We start from the raw sequence: 18,855 nt of genomic DNA on the forward strand, positions 1-18,855 counted from the left end.
CCAGCAGGAGTTTTCCTTTGACCTTGCTTGCTCTCACTGTGCCTGGTGAATATGCTGTGGGCCTGGCTGGGGTGGTTGGGAGCATTGGATGGAGCAGTCCCTTCCCCACCGTGGGCCACAGTGAAGAGCACAGAGACTCTTTGAGTGGATATTTTCCAATGTTCCTTGAAATATGCATTGGCTCTGGTGGCCTTTTCATCACCTTTCCCATCCTGAACTCAGGTCTTGTCAGGCCTAACAGTTTGTTTGTATATTTTAAGATAGAGGCAGGAGTGGGAGGTCACAGCCCCAGTCCCTCCTGTGCCCAGTTTGTGTCTGGGACAGGATTCAGGGACGATGAGGGGCTGGGAAAGGAATCTGAGCCTCAGAGGAGGAGGTGGGGAAGGCACAGAAGATGTGGCTCTGTTACAGGGGAATGAGGACAGGTATCTTAAAAATGGATGATGAGGAGAGGAGGAGCAAAGGAGCCCGGAGGGACCAGGCATGGGTGCTTGTGCACTGCTGAACTGCAGGGGTGAGGGGCTGAGGGAAGCTCTGAGAGGGCAGTAACAGCCCGGACAGGTTGGTTCACAGCAACAAGGCTGCTTGGGAAAGGCAGGAGGTCCCTGCTCAGTCACCTTGGATCCTGGATGGGAACGGACCAGCTTGGGCAGTGTGTTCTGGAGGCAAATGGGACATAGGTGGCTACAGCGGCCTCTGGTCACTGTGCCTGTGGCTCTTGAAAGCAGTCCTGCTGCGGCAGGCATTAGGCATGTCCAAGCCAGACCTGCCCAGATACTCAGCCCTCTGATTTTATTTCAAGCCTTGTCTCCCTCAGGGTGTCTAAAGCAGCTTATTTCTTCCTAAAATTTGCTTTTACTCTTCAGTTTCTGCAGGAAGAGCACTGGATCCCAGCTGGCCCGAGCTCCCACTGACCTTGGAGATACCTGGAAAACCACCCTGGATGAGGTGGCCTCAAAGTGCACCAGGAGCAGGTACCTCTGTGCTAACTTGCACAAGCCATCCTCCCACTCTGCCCCTTAAACAACCCCCAAAGTGCTGCAAGTAGCTTCTTGGAGTGTTTTGCATTTCTCACGTGCCCTGTGGTATTTTGGCAGGGGCTGTGGGCTGAGGAGATGTGGACCTCCCAGCACTGGCCCAGGTCGCCATCCATCAGTGGCGAATGCCCCAGGACTGGTGGCCAGAGGTGCAGTGGTGGCTGTGCAAGCAGCTGAACCTTCAGAAACAGAGGTTGTCTCCCTGCAGCCACGGGCTCTGGTGGCACTGGCTGTCACACACTTGCAAGGTGGAGGAGAGACAGGCTGAGGGGGAAGGGGTGTTCCTGGGGCAGCTGCCTGGCAGTGACCTTCCATGTCACACTTCCCTTGAAAGAGAAGTCACTTGGAGAACAATCTCATCTCAAAACCCCTGGAGTGGAGGGGGTCTTGACTCTGGCACTGGTGGTGATGTCAACACAATTTAATAATAACCGCAACCATGCGCCGATGATGTTTCAACAACAAATGTTTCAAATCTCTTCTGGCAGAAAGAACATTCATATCCTGCACAGCCAACACCCCCATTGCAAATTAATATTTAAATTAATATTTACAGAAACTCCTACTGGGTACTGGGAGGGCCACACATGGAGAACTGTGCCCAGTTTTGGGGTGCCCAGTGTAAGAAGGATGAAGAGGAATGAGACAGGTCCAGTGGAGGGCTAGTGGCTGACTCAGGGTCCCAGGGCATTTTCCCCATGAGTAGAGGTGGAAGGAGCAGGATTGGTTTCACTTAGCAGAGAAGAGGCTGAGAGGAGAACTGCCAGGGACTCACAACCAAAGGTGATGGAGCCAAGCCCTTCAGGGTGGTTCCAGGTGATCAAACAAAGAGTAATGACCACAAGTTGCCTTCCAGGAGTTTTAGGTTGGACTTGAGAAAAAGCTTCTTCCCCTGGAAGAGGAGCCCCAGGCTACCAGTGAGAGGGGAATCTCTGTGCTTGGATAGACAAAGCTGCAACTGCCACCCTGAGTATTTGGGATAGTCCTGCTCCAAGCAGGAGACTCCCAGAAACTGCTCCCAGCTAACATTTCTGTGATAAAAGAGCTGTGTAAGACTAGGACTGAAGTTAAGGATTGAGGGATAACGTCAGTTTTTCAGTGGTTCAGCCCAACTCAGAACACTCTCAACAGGCTTCAGCTGTGCTCCCTGCACCAAACACACCCTCCCCTAAATTCACCAGCACTGCCAGGGTCTGGTCTCAACTGTGCCCACACCCAGAAAAAACTCCAAGTACTCCAAAGTCGTGTGGATTTTAGTGAGCACAGGAGCACAAACCTGCTGTGGGTACAGCTCCTTCGAAGGAAAAGCACAATCCCAGCCTCAGCTTCTTCCCAGGGCTGAATCGCTGGAAATCTTTAAAGCAGTTCTTCCCTGGCACAATTATCCTGCACGTGGGTGAAACGGCCCAGCTTGCACTTGGACAGCCCAGAGTGTCCTCTGTGCTTGCTGGCAGGTCCCTTCCCCACCGTGGGCCACAGTGCAGAGCACAGAGACTCTTTGAGTGGATATTTTTCAATGTTCCTTGAAATATGCATTGGCTCTGGTGGCCTTTTCATCACAATGCACACATGGGGAGCTGTAATTTCAACATCCTCTACCAAGGCAGTGTTTCTTCCTTGAAAACTGCCCTCCCCTCCCTTCCACTCTAAGTGACAGTAATCTTTGCATAAATTGGAAAAGAAAAGGAAGAAGGAACAGAACATCCTTGACAAAGGAACTAATGACTCAAATGCTGGGAAGCCTGGGGCCCCAAGGGACTGTGCAGCTCGTAGCATTGATTTTTAATGACTTACAGAGATTGGAGATTTGGAAGATCTCTCAGTGCCTCTGCAGGGATGCGGCTCAGCTGATTGTTCTGCAACATCCTATAATTAGAAAAAAGAAAACTTTGTTAAAAAAACAACAGCAACAGCCTGACACGAAATGGAAGATGTTGCTGCTTGTTTCTGAAGATGTTCTGGGCTCTTGCTGGAAAGCTGGAGTGGTTGGAAAGCACCATGTTGGCCAGCCAGGACCCTTAAGGAAGCTTAAGGTGGCCAGCCAGTGAGCTGCAGCCCACTCTGGCCCAGGACTTGCAGCAGAAGGGCCGAGGGGTGAGTTTGGTGCTGCAGTGGGGGTCTGCTGGGAGGATGTCACCACAAAGGGGCCTCTGCCCTGCAGATGTGCATCTGTTACCCCAGATTGGCACCAGTGCTCTGAGCCAAGCTGTGCCACATTTATCCTGGAGTCAGGCATCCTCCGCCCGTGCGTGCCAGTGGTTCCCTCCAGAGGGGGTGGAAAGCAGCCTGTGGCAGGTTTCCTATCCCACTGTGGCCAGCTGCAGACACAGCGGGTGAGGAGCCACTCCACAGCTGTTTGCTCAGGGACCTGGCAGCTTTGGCACCGCCTGCAGCAGTGACTGGAACTGCTGTGGAAACAACCAAACCAGCTCAGAGACTCCAGAGAGAGCAGGTGCCTGGGGCTGTTGGGCTGAACAGGCAGGACCCAGGAGGACCCCTCAGAGATGGAAGTGAGTGCAGGGCATGGAGAAGGGCTGTGGACATAGAGACACCTACACAAGAGATGGGAGAGGAGGAGACAAAGGTGACAGTGCACCCAGGGGTGGGTGTCTGCCCAGTTCTAAGGATGGAGGCAGAGTAAGAACCCCACTCCAAGGGGTGTTTCAGATGTGGTCAGACACAATCCTCTCTCACTGACCTACTTGGAGCACCACACATCTGAGTTTAGTGGTGTCATCATCTCAGCATCTCTGCAAAGGCTCTGTTTTTGACTCTGGACAGGCCTCTGTCCTGAACCTACTTGTTCCTTCCAGAACTGGGACATCACTGACGTGCTCCTCTGGGTAACAGACACATCCCAGCACGGTAGCTGGGCCAGAGGAAGTGCCTAAAAAAGGAAAGTCTTACATATCTGAGGCTACTCTTTACAAAACCTTCTAAGAGTGATTGGAGACGGCATGAAAAAGGAAATGGTGCTTAAGGCCCTGCCATCATTTACTGGCAGCATCAAAGGAGCAGGGCATGGCCTTAGCTGTGAGGGCCCAAAGAGCACGGATGTAAGCAAGAGAACTCTCCATTGCTGTGGCTGCAACCTTACTGCCACGGATTCAGAGGTCTGACATGAAAGGAAAGTTGGAAAGAGACAACCTTTAAAAAAGGAAACCTATAGGCCACACAACTCTTTGACTTCTGGAAGAAAATGGGGACTTACCAGTAAATTATTTGTATGAACACAGAAGAAAGAACAGGGAAACAAGGAACTCTCAGCAGTAGCTAGTGAAAAACGGGTTGTGCCAAATATTTTTTTCTACACAAGGTAAAAGACCATAAGAATGGAGAAGAAAGAATAGACACCAGCTACCATGACTTAAGCTTTCCTTTAGTAAAATGTTAAATTTTGACATGCAGTGCAGGAGAGAAGATGTGTTTGGTACAAAAGGGCAGCAGAGAGGCCATGTTTAATAAATGGTTCCCTTCCAAATGAAGAACATGATTAAGGGCCTACGGCATCTCACCTGGCATTTCTGCCAACAGCTTGCACATATGAGGAGGGTGTGGAGAGAGGTTGGTGTGGAGAGAGGTTGGTGTGGAAGAGCAGTTGGGAAATGCAGAATTCTACAGGGAAGCTGAGGGAAAGGCTCTGGGGATGAACAGGGAAAGAGGCAGCACAGATACAGCTGGGCATTGGCTTACAGCTCTGCCTGGGCTAGTGGGAATCACAGGAGAGCCAGGGCAGGACAGAAGTGCTCTTGGGAGAGTGCAGGGACCCTGGGGGGGTGACTACAGGGGGTGTGAGGAGCAGGACACCAACTGTGAGTCTTCTGCTCCTCTTGATGCTGGGCAAGCTTTGGCCAGGCCACACCGTCCCACCTGGGACCTGCCCTGCAGGACACCGGCCAGCAGCACGGCAGCCAGGTGACAACAGGCAGAAGGGTGAGGAAATGCCAAATCCTCACCTGTGGGGAACCTCAGGTAGAGGTTCCAGGGGTGCTAGAAGAGTGTGGCTGATGTGGCTCCCCCGCCCATGTCCTCCTCCTGCAGCTCCTGTGCACGGCTGCTCCCTGGGCAGCACAAGGGGGGCCCAGGGGTCCCGCTGCTCACAAGGGGCACTCCAAGCCTCTGGCACGCTGACAATCACAGATGCCCGCCCCCTCAGCTCCTCTGGAGTACCCCACTCACACCACCTTGCTGCTCTCATTTCCCTCTTCCCCTCCCTGGGGGATCTTCTCCCCTCCCACTCGCTGTGGTCACGGGTCGAGGGCAGGGCCCACCGAGCACCAGGAGCTGCCTCGCTGCTGCACCCAGAGCCCATTGCCATGGGGGACACGCTGCAAGGCTGCTGGGAGCCCTCTGAGATGAGCGTCACCCACGCAGGACACGCGGCTGCTGTGAGGGTGCCCTGGCAGGTCCATAGTCCTGGGCCCTGCTGCTCCTTCCATGCTGTGCAAGGGGCCTGGCAGCCCCAGGGAGGGATCCCGGGGCTGTTCTCTGCAGCCCTCTGGGATGGGAAACCTCACCCAGGTGGGCAACTGTCCCACAAGGACCAGCACAACCTCTGGGGCTCCTGGTCCTGCACATGGATTTGTTTCTGCAGCCAAGGTGTGCTGGGGAGATAAAACACTGGCTCCTGCAGCCCACTGAAGCAGAACAACAATTCATGTCTGTTAAAAATCAAGAAGTTGCAGAGCTGAACATAGAGCGATACTGAGTTGGGCTTTGGAAAGTGCTTTTGGGGTTTTGGTGAATCTCCCTGGCTCTCTGAAGTCTGAGCCTGGTGTTTAGTGTTGATCATAGGAAGTATCTGAAGTCAGTGCTAGAGCAAAGCCCATTGTCACACTTCTGCTGGATCCTGCTGCCTACCATTTATTACAAGTCCCTTCTCCAACCAGTAAAACAGACTGAGAGACTTTCCAGACCACCATCAGCATGGACTGGTTCCAAAATGAAGCCATTTTGGTGCAGACAAACAATATTTAAAGAAGATGCTTCAGAGACCTCAAAAACCACTGGAGTGGTGGACAATGCTGTTTTTCACAGCAGCAGGGCAGTTAAAGAAGTTTTCAGATGCTGGGACTGGGACAAGAACCAGTGCTTCTTCACATTGCACATAATGAATCCAGTAACTCTTCATCAGAGCATGACACAGAGAAGCCAAAAACCAGTTCCAAACAGAGTTTGATAATATTCTATGGACAGGGCCACCCTGGTATTAAACAAGAAGTTCTTCATTCAGCCTCCAGCTCAAGAAACCTCCAGCTTTGCTTACAGAGACCTGAGGTTTGAGCAGGAAGAGACATGCTGCATTTATCACTGGGTGTCCCAGGATGGCTCTTCTTACAGTCTGGTATCAAGGACAATCCCCATCAGGCCCTGCTGACTGCAGTCAGTCCTTACACATCGTGTTAAATCACCCTCGCATAATATTGGGTTTTTTTCATAAGCAACATACACCATGATTTTGGGAAGAGCTCAAATAATTGTACCAAAGCCTGGGGGATGATGCCAGGGACACCCTGACTGCAGGATCACATGTCCTTGCTGGGGCACCTGGTTCCTGGGGCTGCTCCACACCAGGGTGCCGGGGCAGTGCTCTAACAGGAGGATGGCACAAAGGTTCAGAGGACAGCAAGGCATCTGCAGAGCTGGGACAGGGCTACTGGGTCCCTCTCTGTCTAAGCTGTGGCATTTTGCCCTTTGGGGGAGGACGGTGGTGTAGCTCACTGAGGAGAGCACCTGCAGCAGGAGCCCTGGGCTCCAGGCCATCTCCAAGGATGGCCAACACATTCTGCTTTAAGAGGTCACTGCACGATTTAGGACAACAGCATTGAAAAGAGGGAACAACTCCACAAGCCAGTCACCTGCCATCTCCTGACTTCATGGTCCTAAAAGCCTCAGGCAGACACTGTCCTGTCCCTACATTCATGCTCCCCCAGGACAGGAAGCTGCTTTCCAGGGTGTGAGCATGGATGATGGTGCAGGGATCTGTGTGGATCCCAGGTCTGCTGCAGGGTGATTGACTGAGGCACAGATGGTCTGTGAAGCTGGACCTCAGCCCACAAGATCACAGCAACCCTGAGATCCCAGGTCACACTGGCCTTTGTCTGTCAGCATCTGTCTATTCCTGCCTCTCCATCAGCTCCTTCAAACAGAATCCCTGGATTTCATCCCTTGCTTTCCTACAGCAAGGTGCTGCTTCACAGAAGCCTGGAGACAACTTAGGACTTAAATTCTTGTGCCCATGGAGCAATCCCACTTTAGCTGATGTGGTTTCTCAGTTGCTGAGTCTAATTCTCATAGGACTTAGTCAGGGTGGGGAGGCCCTGGCACAGGCTGCCCAGGGAAGCTGTGGCTGCCCCATCCCTGGAAGTGTCCAAGGCCAGGTTCGGGGCTTGGAGCAGCCTGGGATAGTGGAAGGTGTCCCTGCCTGTGGCAGGGGTGGAATGGGATGGTCCTTAAGCTCGCTTCAAATCCAAACCGTTTTGTGATTGTTTGACCTTGCTGGTTGATGAGCCAACTTCTGGACAAGCTGATAACACAACAAGCAAAGACTGTTCAGACCAGCAAGGACTCAAACCCAAGTGTGGATGGAGCACTGTCACCTCGCTTGGCACTGTTCAGGTGATGCCAGGGCTTGCAGGTGCTGGCAGACATGGACACACCACCTGCTACCCACAGCAGTCTGACTGGAACCAGAGTAAATCACAGCTCCTCAGAGGTCGGGTTTCATTTTCAGAAGTAGGAGGATTGTTTGTTGGCAGGGACCACGCCTGAACGACCAGAAAAATGTTGGGATCAGGTCCCATCACACCAGGATCCTTGCACAAGAGAGTCTCAGCAGACATCCAGCCCTCAGAGGTACAGGCCTGTGCATGATAAAATGTCCCCATCCTGGGAGGCTGAAGTGACTCAGCCAGCACAGTCAAAGGGCTGTTATTGCTGGAGGCAGCTGTGCCTGGAGCCCATGCATGGGGATTAAAGACATTCCAACCTCTGCACGTTCCTCTTCCCTCCCAATGGGAGCGTCTCTTGGATGTGCCACACCATTCCCTTTGTCTCAAAGCCATTTCTGTTCTGCACAGGCTCAGGAGGCTGTCCAGGAGGTAGGGTCTGTCTAGGGATTTCTGAAGTGTCCCAAGCCACCTCCATGCCTGCCATCCTAGGGCAATGTGGCTTTTTTGGTGATGTTTTTGATGTGTGTTCACACGCCAGGTGAGTCAGCACCTGTCCTGGACCCCAGGAGCTGCTGCGGTCACTGTTCAGGAGGAGAAGAGGAGGGACTGGTGAGGTGGCCACAGGGTAGGACCCATCCAGGGGATGTGGCATGTGCTGAACAAGGCCACTCTTGCCAGGCTCTGTCCAGCCTACCTGCTGGTGGAGATGAACCATGGGCAGTGCTGGGGCAGTGTGTGGTGGGAGAGGGTTCAGGCAGTGCTGAGCCAACACGCTTGTGCTGGGCAGTGCAGGGCAGTGCTGGGTAGTGCTGGGCAGTGCAGGGCAGTGCTGGGCAGTGCTCACACCCCAGGCAGTGCAGGGCAGTGCAGGCAGGCTGGGCAGTGCTGGGCAGTGCAGGGCAGTGCTGGGCAGTGCTCACACCCCAGGCAGTGCAGGGCAGTGCTGGGCAGTGCTCACAGCCCATGCAGTGCAGGGCAGTGCTGGGCAGTGCAGGCAGGCTGGGCAGTGCTGGGCAGTGCAGGCAGTGCTGGGCAGTGCAGGGCAGTGCTGGGCAGTGCAGGGCAGTGCTGGGCAGTGCAGGCAGGCTGGGCAGTGCTGGGCAGTGCAGGCAGTGCTGGGCAGTGCAGGCAGGCTGGGCAGTGCTGGGCAGTGCAGGGCAGTGCTGGGCAGTGCAGGCAGGCTGGGCAGTGCTGGGCAGTGCAGGCAGTGCTGGGCAGTGCAGGCAGGCTGGGCAGTGCTGGGCAGTGCTGGGCAGTGCTGGGCAGTGCAGGGCAGTGCTGGGCAGTGCTGGGCAGTGCAGGCAGTGCTGGGCAGTGCAGGCAGGCTGGGCAGTGTTGGGCAGTGCTGGGCAGTGCTGGGCAGTGCTGGGCAGTGCAGGCAGTGCTGGGCAGTGCTGGGCAGTGCAGGGCAGTGCAGGGCAGTGCAGGCAGGCTGGGCAGTGCTGGGCAGTGCTGGGCAGTGCTGGGCAGTGCTGGGCAGTGCAGGCAGGCTGGGCAGTGTTGGGCAGTGCTGGGCAGTGCTGGGCAGTGCTGGGCAGTGCAGGCAGGCTGGGCAGTGCTGGGCAGTGTTGGGCAGTGCTGGGCAGTGCAGGCAGGCTGGGCAGCAAGGGGTCTGCATGCTCACACAGGCTGGTTGGGGCTTGCTGAGGAATGGAGGGGCAGGGTGGGCCTGCTGTGGGTGCGGGGTCTGCAGCCAAGAGGATGCACCCAGGAATTTTGCCCTCCACATTCTGGGGTGAGGTTGTGGTTGCACTTGGAGTCTTTCCCTGTGGAGTTTGGTGTGGGATTCCTTCTTGGCTAGTAAGCACTGCTGCTGCTGCAGCATGTTCAGCCAGGAGTCAGAGCGGGGGCAATCCTGGTTGTGCAGGGCAGCGTTTGGTGAAGGACACCTGTGCAAGGGTGGGATGTCCTGGGGAGCTGTGGCTGCACAAGTCAGCCCCATGGCCAGCTGGGATGGATGCTTCCTGGCTGATGGAGCTCCAGCCAGGACACTTGGAGGTGAGAGGCTTCCAGGCAGCTCATGAAGAGGTCTGGAAGGATGGAAAAGTTTCCAGTTTTCCAGATACTCAGATTAAGCAGCATATTCTGCCACCCTGGAAAGCTCCAAGGTTGGGAGAGCATGGGCCAAGGAGCTAATTTTGCAAGGGAAGGAGCTTGCAGAGGGGACAAAAGAGCCTGTGGAGTGGCTTCCAAAGATCCTGGCAATGAAGCTTGCACTGAGGAGCATCAGCCTCTGTGGAGAGGATGTGGGTGCACCCACAGAGCAGAGCCCCTGGGAGAGGTGCACTGCCAGGGTCTCTCTGAAAAGGGATGGACCTGCCAGTGGAGAAGAGCTCTGAGCAGCAGCTGAGCATCCACCCCTGTCAGCCTGCACTTGTCTGGGGGGGCTGAGGGGGCCACATCTTGCCTTGCCCTTGGCTGGCTGCAGGCTCCACGCAGGAAGGTCTCAGCCTATTCCCCTGTGGCACGATGTTCTGTTGTAGTGGGGCAGCTTGGCTCTTCCCTGCTCTCTTCCAAGTCTCCACACACCTGCTTCCCTGGGTGTACCCCTGCATGGTTTCTGCACAGGCCTATCTTCATGGCCACTTTCCAGGTGGTTTTTGTGCAGTGAAGCAGCCACAGGAGGCAGAGCCAAGAATCTGGTCCAGGTTCCAGTTCTGGGATTCACTCTGAGGGCAGGGAGAGGACCATCTGCACAGGCGGGTTTGTGGAGGAATTCCCAGGGTGTTTCCCATCCTTTTTTTAAACAAACTAATTCTCTGGAAAGACTGGGAAAGCACCAGGCCCCTTGACAGCCCAAGAAGCATGTGAGAGTTTACTTGTGGACCTGCACATGATTGCAATTAGCCCTAGGGCTCTAGCACACTAAAATTAAACTAGATGTAAATTGTTTCCATCCCCAGACACCAGCCTGTCTCCCCAGGGGACACCCCTGTCACCAGAGGTAAGATCTCTGATCCTGCTGCGGGTCAGCTCCTGGCTGCCCACAGGTTTCAGCTGCTCATGTTCAGGGCAGCCATTCCCAACTACAGCCGTGTCTGTCGCCTGTCCAACCTCAGCCAGCCTGTGACACCTCTAAACACAGTGTGTCCTCAATGTCCCTGACGCCATCTACTCCAAAACTTGCTATTCCTTGTCTTCATATATGGACAATATGTGTTTCCTTACTTACTGCAGCAGCAGCCTTCCCTGAAGGTTTGTGTCCATCCTCACTCCCCTCTCCAGGTTAAGGGACCTCAGTTGACTCAGTGTTCCTTTGGTTCACCACCAGACCCCTGATCATTCCCACTGGGCTGCAGGAGCCAGTGTTTTATCTCCCCAGCACACCTTGGCTGCAGAAACAAATCCATGTGCAGGACCAGGAGCCCCAGAGGTTGTGCTGGTCCTTGTGGGACAGTTGCCCACCTGGGTGAGGTTTCCCATCCCAGAGGGCTGCAGAGAACAGCCCCGGGATCCCTCCCTGGGGCTGCCAGGCCCCTTGCACAGCATGGAAGGAGCAGCAGGGCCCAGGACTATGGACCTGCCAGGGCACCCTCACAGCAGCCGCGTGTCCTGCGTGGGCGACGCTCATCTCAGAGGGCTCCCAGCAGCCTTGCAGCGTGTCCCCCATGGCAATGGGCTCTGGGTGCAGCAGCGAGGCAGCTCCTGGTGCTCGGTGGGCCCTGCCCTCGACCCGTGACCACGGCGAGTGGGAGGGGAGAAGATCCCCCAGGGAGGGGAAGAGGGAAATGAGAGCGGCAGGGTGGTGTGAGTGGGGTACTCCAGAGGAGCTGAGGGGGCGGGCATCTGTGATTGTCAGCGTGCCAGAGGCTTGGAGTGCCCCTTGTGAGCAGCGGGACCCCTGGGCCCCCTTGTGCTGCCCAGGGAGCAGCCGTGCACAGGAGCTGCAGGAGGAGGACAAGGGCGGGGGAGCCACATCAGCCACACTCTTCTAGCACCCCTGGAACCTCTACCTGAGGTTCCCCACAGGTGAGGATTTGGCATTTCCTCACCCTTCTGCCTGTTGTCACCTGGCTGCCGTGCTGCTGGCCGGTGTCCTGCAGGGCAGGTCCCAGGTGGGACGGTGTGGCCTGGCCAAAGCTTGCCCAGCATCAAGAGGAGCAGAGGCCTCACAGTTGGCATCTCAGTGCAGGTGGGTCCCAGCCCAGCAGCAGCCCTTCGCTGGCCAACACCCCCAGGGAAGTTCAGTGGAAAGCCTGAAGGGTGGTTTGGCCTCTCTGAGTCTTCCTCTGTCTTGATTTTCAGCAGAGCCAGAATGGTTAAGTACAAACTCAGTGCTTTGCCTCTGCCTAAAGTGAGGACACAGGACTTTCCTCTATGCTCCTGTCTTTTAATACCTGACATCTCAGCATCTCTCTGATGTTTCCTGTCTCATGGGATCTTCAGATTCCCCTCTCCAGATACCCTCTCCGCTATCTGTGTTGTTTTGGTGGAGATTAAAGTGCAAAGAAAAGCCCGTGACTGCAGGAATGGTTACAGCAGCCCTGAGGGAGCAAGGGTTTGGTCAGGATGGGGAGCAGTGCAGTGAGCACCTCATGTCTCATGAAATGCTGTCCTCCCCCAGTGCAGTTGCACAGCAGCCCACAGGACATGGACATAACTGGGGCCAGTCTGGTGCTCCCCAGTTACCCAGCACGCTTCTGTGCACCCTTATCTCTGCAGTACCCCCAGTGTCCATAACAACAGCATCCTATAAATCACTGCACTTCCCCAGTAGCCCCGAATTCCTCCCAGTATGTTGGGTTGAAATTTATCTTCTCAGCCTCAGAGCCCCAGGATACAGGGAGATCTTGGTGGAGCCAGCTCAGGAGTGGGTTCTGGCGCTCAGCAGGCTTGGATGGGGTACAGAGAGGTGCAGCAAAGGGAAGAGGGGACTGAGTTGTGGCTTGGGAAGAGGGGGAGGGTTTTTGGTCACTCCCAGGGCACAAGGAGCAGGGTGAGCCAGCCCCATGGTGTCTCTCCAGGCTCTGCTCTGCATCCCTGGCCACAACCAGACTCTGAGGGAATACACTTGTTCCCTCTGATACCTGGAGAGATGGAGCAGATCCTGCTGAGCTGTTGCAGAGTCACCAGCCCCAACCAGGTCACTGCTGTGGTGACCTGAGGGACCTTAATCACAACCTGAAGGAAACACATGGTGGCCTTCACCTGCCTTCTTCAGTACCTTGTGGTTTTCCTCAGTCTTAGGAGAGAAATGAGTGAGAGTCTGCCCCTTGCCAAGAGCCCTTCCGATGTGATTAAGCTCAGTGCTCCTACGATCTGTCCTGGCAACTTTTCTAGACCTGTTCCAGCAATTCCCAGGACCAGTCTATCTCCACCATGTCCCTCGATGCTGCCCTCACCCTCCCAGTGACAGAGGAATAGGTGGGGGTGAATGGCTGCTTTTCCTGCGGGGTGCAGGGCTCTGCCACTGCACGCCCCCAAACACCTCACTCCAGGGGAGCCCACAGAAACACTATAGAAAGGAATCAGAGCATCTCCTATAGTGAGAGCCCACAGCAGCACAACACCCCCCTGCAGCCAGGCCAGGAAAACCATCAGGGTCTTTGGAAAGGGAAATGCTCCCAGTGACATGGGGTCTGGTAGTGCCCTTGCTTTTAGGACGCAGGAACGTTGTTAAATAAGAGGTCCTTGGCAGGGCCTGGATGGACCAGTCCCTGTGAGCATCCCCTTTCCTCCCCTGACCTTGTGGCTGGGCTAGTGCTCGGCATAGCCCCACAGGAAAGGCTGGGGGGGTCAGGGTAAGTGCCAGAGAACAACCGGATCATTAAGATTGGAAAAGCCCTCTGAGATCATTGAGTTCCATCATTAACCTAACACTGCCAGCTCCACCATTAAACCATGTCCCTAAGCAGGCACGTGCTTTAGTTTCAGGCAGGGCTGCAGCCAGAGGGACATGACAGCCCATAGGCACCTGATGTCACCGGGCTGGCTGAGAGGAAAGCAGCTCATCCTGCAGCTTGAGGACACCAACTCTGGCTCTCACAAGACAGCCTGGAGCAAGCTTCCCGATGCAACCATTTCCCAGATGGAAATGCCCTGATCCTTCAAGCCTCTCCTGACTCTGGGGTCAGTGGGGAGCGTGTCCCTGCTGGTGCTGCCTGGGGCTGGGTGTCAGTGAGCCCGTGTCCCGGGCTCCCACCCTCCCCTTCCCGCTGCAGCTGCCGGGAGCTGCGGGCTCCGGAAGGGAGGCATCGCCCCGGTAACGCTGCATTAGTCCTTACCTGGGCCTGACACAAATAGAATTGATCAAAAGCACCTTTAAAAGCTCCCGCGTCCCCAGAGTAGAAGGCTCCTCTTGTTGAAATTGGGTGGGAGAGCTGCGGTTTTTCCTCAGTTCCTTTGATTTGTTGCCTAATGCAGGGGATGGATAAATCTCTAAGCCCTGAGATTTAGGGCAGGATTCATACTTTACATCTTCAGAAGACGTAGTAAACAGCCTTATACTCTCTAATCCTGGGAGCAGGTTTGTACCTGCTCGCCCTGCATAAACTGGACCAGCTACAACAATTTCACATTGTGGCTGAGTTCAAAACATCCCCTTGGGGATAAAATGTTTATTGCAGAAGATTTTTAAGATGGTTCCTTAGGGAGAAAGGGACTCCCACCTCAAAATCCTGCACAGAGCCTGTGGACTGTCACATGGATACAAAAAGCAGTGTGGCTCCACGAGCAGTGAGACACTGTGGCCCGTAGGAAGGTGACTGCCGGTGCCACAGTAGAGCCAGCTCAGCTGAGCATGGTTTCCAAAGTTTCCAGAGGAACTTTGTCACTTGAACCTTCCCCACTGGACAGTAGAGGTGGGTGGCCTGCCTGCAATGACCTCTGTTAAGCAGGGTTAGCAGGTCCTAGGCATGGCCTGATGGCTGCAGTGCTCCTGGATTCAGCTGCCTCCTTCGCCCCTGAGGTCAGACTGTCCAAGGATTCTGCCCTTCCCAGGTCACTCCAGAGCCTTGCAGAGGCCTCCTGGGCCGTGAAGAGGTTTGTGGTGAGGACAAGCTGAGCTGGGCAGAGCACAGCCCTTTCCCCAGCACCTGCCAGAATGCAGTACCTGGACCTTTGAGTTGCTCCAACCCAGCCCCAACAGAGCAGCGAAGCAGTTTGGGGTGTGGACACCGCGTTTGGGGTGTGGACACTGCATCTGGGGGACACCACTTGAGGCAGTTTGTTGAGTTTTATGCAAAATGTGAACCTCTGCAGATTCTTCTGGGGCACGTTGCCACACCGTGTCCTGGGGGTACGTGCTCACAGTCTGTGGGGTGGGACACAGCTCCCCAGTCACCACGGGGCAGGTTTGCCAGCGTGGGTTTAACATCTGACCCCACACCTCCTCGTAGCTTTCATCCCCTCGGGATGGCTGCAAGTCCCTGCTCATGGCCAGTGCCAGAGGCTGGGGAGAGGCAGGGACAGGGATTGCTCTGCGGGGAGGAGCAAGTTACTTACAGAATCTTCAGGCTGTAGAGGCCAGAGAAAGCTTCCCCTGGGATCCTGGAGATCTGGTTTCCAGAGAGGCGTCTGCAGTGAAAAGAGGAGCCAGTCATGTGTCAACATCTTTGTGATGACAGTCCCTTGTCTGCAGAGGCTTAACAACTCATGCATCCTGCCACTGTCCCCTGGAGAGGAGGCTGCAGCACCTGCGAGCTGAGCCACAATCCTGAGCTCGGGCAGCCTCTGCACATCATCCCCTCGCACAGCCCACGGAACAGGCAAAGGAGATCACAACTCCTGCCAGACCTGAATCCAGCATTTTCAGCATCCAGAGATCCTCGTGGCTCAAAGCCATTTCCCGGATGGACACAGAGGGCCCCACTCCATAGGAATTACAGCACAGGCAGTGACCAGCCTGCAGACCCTGCCCTACGCAGGCCCTGGCAGAGGGAGTGGAGCAGGGGAGAGCTGTCTTTGCTCCTGCATGGCTCTGGGAGGACTGTCCCCAAATCCTGGCTGATGAATGAGGGTGAAGGGATGGGAGAGGAAGACGAAGTGAGGAGCAGCATCACAGTGGAAAATGGGACATATCTGGGACATAGAGCAAAGAGCAGGGGGCAACATTCAGGTCTTACTGAAAGAATTTATTAAAGGAAACCCAGGGGATTTGCCATTGTACAGCATCACCTGATCTTAGAACTCAAATTTTAACCAGGCCCAGAGCACGCTGGGGCATTAAAAGGTATTTGCATTTTTCACTGACATTAGAAACTGCATCTCTGTTATCATCAGGGCATGTGGTGGAGCCAGGAGTGAAATTCAGAACTCCTGAGTCTAGGCTTGACCTAGAGGAGAGGTGAATTTTCTCCTTCTCCTCCTGTTTCACCCATGAGGACAGACATGGACCAACTCTCAGCACCCATCAGCCAGAAATCATAAAGACAGATTCAGCAGCCTGATCAAGACCCTAAACTGCTACTGAATTCGGGCAAGAAACTTGTCTACTTGACTTGGGCTGGAATATCGCATCTCCAAAACAGAGATAGTGAACATCATCTGTGACCAGGCTCATCCTCACTCTCACAGAAAGCCCAAAGAGGATGGGCACAGACGCTGGCAAAGGCATTCATTAAACTTTTGACAACGCTTGTTCCTTTTGAGGCATTTTCCCTGGGAAGGAGGCAGGTGTGGAGGCTGAGCAGTGCAGCCCCGGTGGAAGCGGAGTGCTCGGGAGCCAGGGCTCTGCAGAGCTCACGGAGGGGACGGCGCTGACTGAGGCAGCCGCGTTCACCCGTGGCACGGCAGCCGTGGGTGGGTGCCCGAGCGCTCTCCCGCTCTGTCTCTCCCCTCGGGAATCTGGAGAAAATTGCTCCCGTAATTAGGCCTCTGACAGCGTAAACAGCGCAGGGTCGTCTCTTTAATGTGTGTGAGCAGGTTGTAACCTGCCTCTCGCAGCTCATGAGCTGCCTGGCAGGCTGGGCTATTTGTCACTTGGGGGCTGTGATTTGGGGTAATTGCTCCTTTTGATTGCCGATTTCCACATGGGAGGGAGTGTTGTCCGGGAGGCTGGAGTGCTTGCCTGGAGGGGAGGTGTTCCTGCACGGCATCCTCAGCCCGCTCCCTGCATCCGTCCTGCCTGGCTGTGCCTGTCCTCACCTCCCCGGAGCTCCGGGCTGCCCCAGCCTCCACTGCCAGCAGCTTACACGTACTCCCGGCTAAATGTGCCTCTCGGCTTCTTTCCTGGCAGCTCCGCGCCTCTCTGTTCACTTTCCTGGGTGTGTTTGAGTGTTTGCCAGGTCCCTAAATGGATCTGGGACCTCCAGGATCAGCAGGAGAGGAATGTGAAGCCTAAATGGAGCCCATGCTGGGGCTGCTGGCCTCAGAACAGGGTGGTGGGGAGCTCCAGGTGCGGGTGGGACACATGCAGAGCCAGCTTGTGGCATCTCAGCACCGCGGGTAACACAGAACATAAGGGGGAAAATCACTGTGTGGTGGATGCCCTGGTTTCACTGGGTGCTGTCTCGGGTGAATTTAGAGGTGCCAAGCATCCCCCAGCCCCAGAGGAGGCACCACGCCTCACTGCTGCTGCTGTGCCCGCCCTTGGCCACGCTGCCCTGAGACTGTGCCTTGTCCCTGGCTCACCTCTGGCCCTTCTCTCCATACCTTTACCTCCTCCCTGCCACCGAGGCAGCCCAGCTCCTGCCCCCAAGATTAGAGGTCCATGACAAGCCAGGAGCAGGCACAAAGGGAGCCACCAAACACAGCCACTTCTCTGAAGTCACCTCCCAGGGCAATTGACAGTGTCATTGGGGGTCCAAGATGGGGTCTGCTCACTTCTGTGCAGGGACTGGGAGGTGGGACATGTCTATTTGTGCACACAGGCTGAGTTTTCACTTTCCTAGAGGGGTGTATGGCTGGGACATGCCCACAAGGCCTGGAGGTGTGGGGTTTGGAGGTTTGCTGGACCTCCCAGGACAGGTGCTGCACGATGCTGGGAGTGGTAGCCAGGTGCTCCAGGCAAAGGAGCACAGCTGTCCCATCTGCCCGAGAGCAGATCAGGAATGGGTGAGTCTTTTGGGGTGTCCTGTTGAGCAGGAAGGGTGGCCTCTGCAAAGGTATCATAGAACCACGGAACAGTTTAAGCTGGAAGGGACCTTAAAACTCATCCCCTTCCACTCCCTGCCATGGGCAGGGACATCTTCCACTATCCCGGGGTGCTCCAAGCCCTGTCCAGCCTGGCCTTGGACACTTCCAGGGATCCAGGGGCAGCCACAGCTGCTCTGGGCACCCTGTGCCAGGGCCTCCCCACCCTCACAGTGTGGAATTCCTTCCCAATATCCCATCCATCCCTGCCCTCTGGCAGTGGGAAGGCATTCCCTGTGTTCTGTCTCTCCAGACCCTTGTCCCAAGCCCCTCTCCATCTCCCTTGGAGCCCCTTTAGGCACTGAGAGGGGCTCTAAAGTCTCCCTGGAGCCTTCTCCAGGCTGAACATGCCCAGCTTCTCCAGAGCAGAGGGGCTCCAGTTCTTGGAGCATCTTCCTGCCCATCCTTTGCTTTCACGCCAGTAACTCCTGTGCCAGTTCACGTAAGAGACCCAAGACATAAAATTCTTCCTGTGTGTGACCCTTCCTCTGTCCATGGTCACCTGGCAGTCTTCCAAGTGCTCTGTCCCTCTCACTCAAACTCTCCAGCAATTCCCCTGCTTGGCAGACAGGCACCCATTGAATACATCTGCAGAATTCAGATCCCACAGGAAATGCAGTGAAATGGTTCCTTCCTTTCTATTTAAAATGGAACAATAACATTTGAAGTGAGGCTGCCAGTGCCACATCCCCTGAGACAGCTCTTGATTTACTCCTTCTGTGGAGGAGACTTGAGCCAATAACCCCACCAAGAAGGACAGAGAGGCACTGCCTTTGCCCTAAGCACAGGGAAGAGGAGCTGTTCTCGCAGGGCTGAATTTCTGGTCCACAGCACATGAGCTCAGCTCTAGGCCTGCTCAGAGCTGTTTTTAGGACAGACTTGATTCAGTGGTGTGTCCTGCTGTGCTGAAGTTTACACTGTGCCATAGGGTTGGGAGAAAGAGAAAGCTCTGGATTTAAAGCGACTGACAGAAGAAGGAGAGAAGGGGCCGGTAGAGGGGAAGGGTGGCAGCTGGGTATGGCTGGCTTGCTTCAGAAAGCCCATGGTGGATTTTAGATTCTGCCACCCCCCCTCCC

General features: G+C 55.2%; 1 protein-coding gene across 2 annotated transcripts in view; it reads right to left on the reverse strand.

Annotated features, from left to right (window-relative positions):
* LGR6 (leucine rich repeat containing G protein-coupled receptor 6) overlaps positions 1-18,855 on the reverse strand; it is a 151,536-nt gene that overhangs the window by 70,136 nt on the left and 62,545 nt on the right. For both annotated transcript variants that reach the window (XM_068995745.1, XM_068995743.1), the window contains 2 exons: positions 15,152-15,223; positions 2,832-2,903 (listed from right to left, as the gene is read on the reverse strand). In XM_068995745.1, coding sequence (XP_068851846.1) covers positions 2,832-2,903; positions 15,152-15,223 — 144 coding nt within the window. The remainder of the gene's footprint in view (positions 1-2,831; positions 2,904-15,151; positions 15,224-18,855) is intronic.

This window comes from Aphelocoma coerulescens, chromosome 26, assembly GCF_041296385.1.
Source record: "Aphelocoma coerulescens isolate FSJ_1873_10779 chromosome 26, UR_Acoe_1.0, whole genome shotgun sequence".
Classification (NCBI taxonomy): domain Eukaryota; kingdom Metazoa; phylum Chordata; class Aves; order Passeriformes; family Corvidae; genus Aphelocoma; species Aphelocoma coerulescens.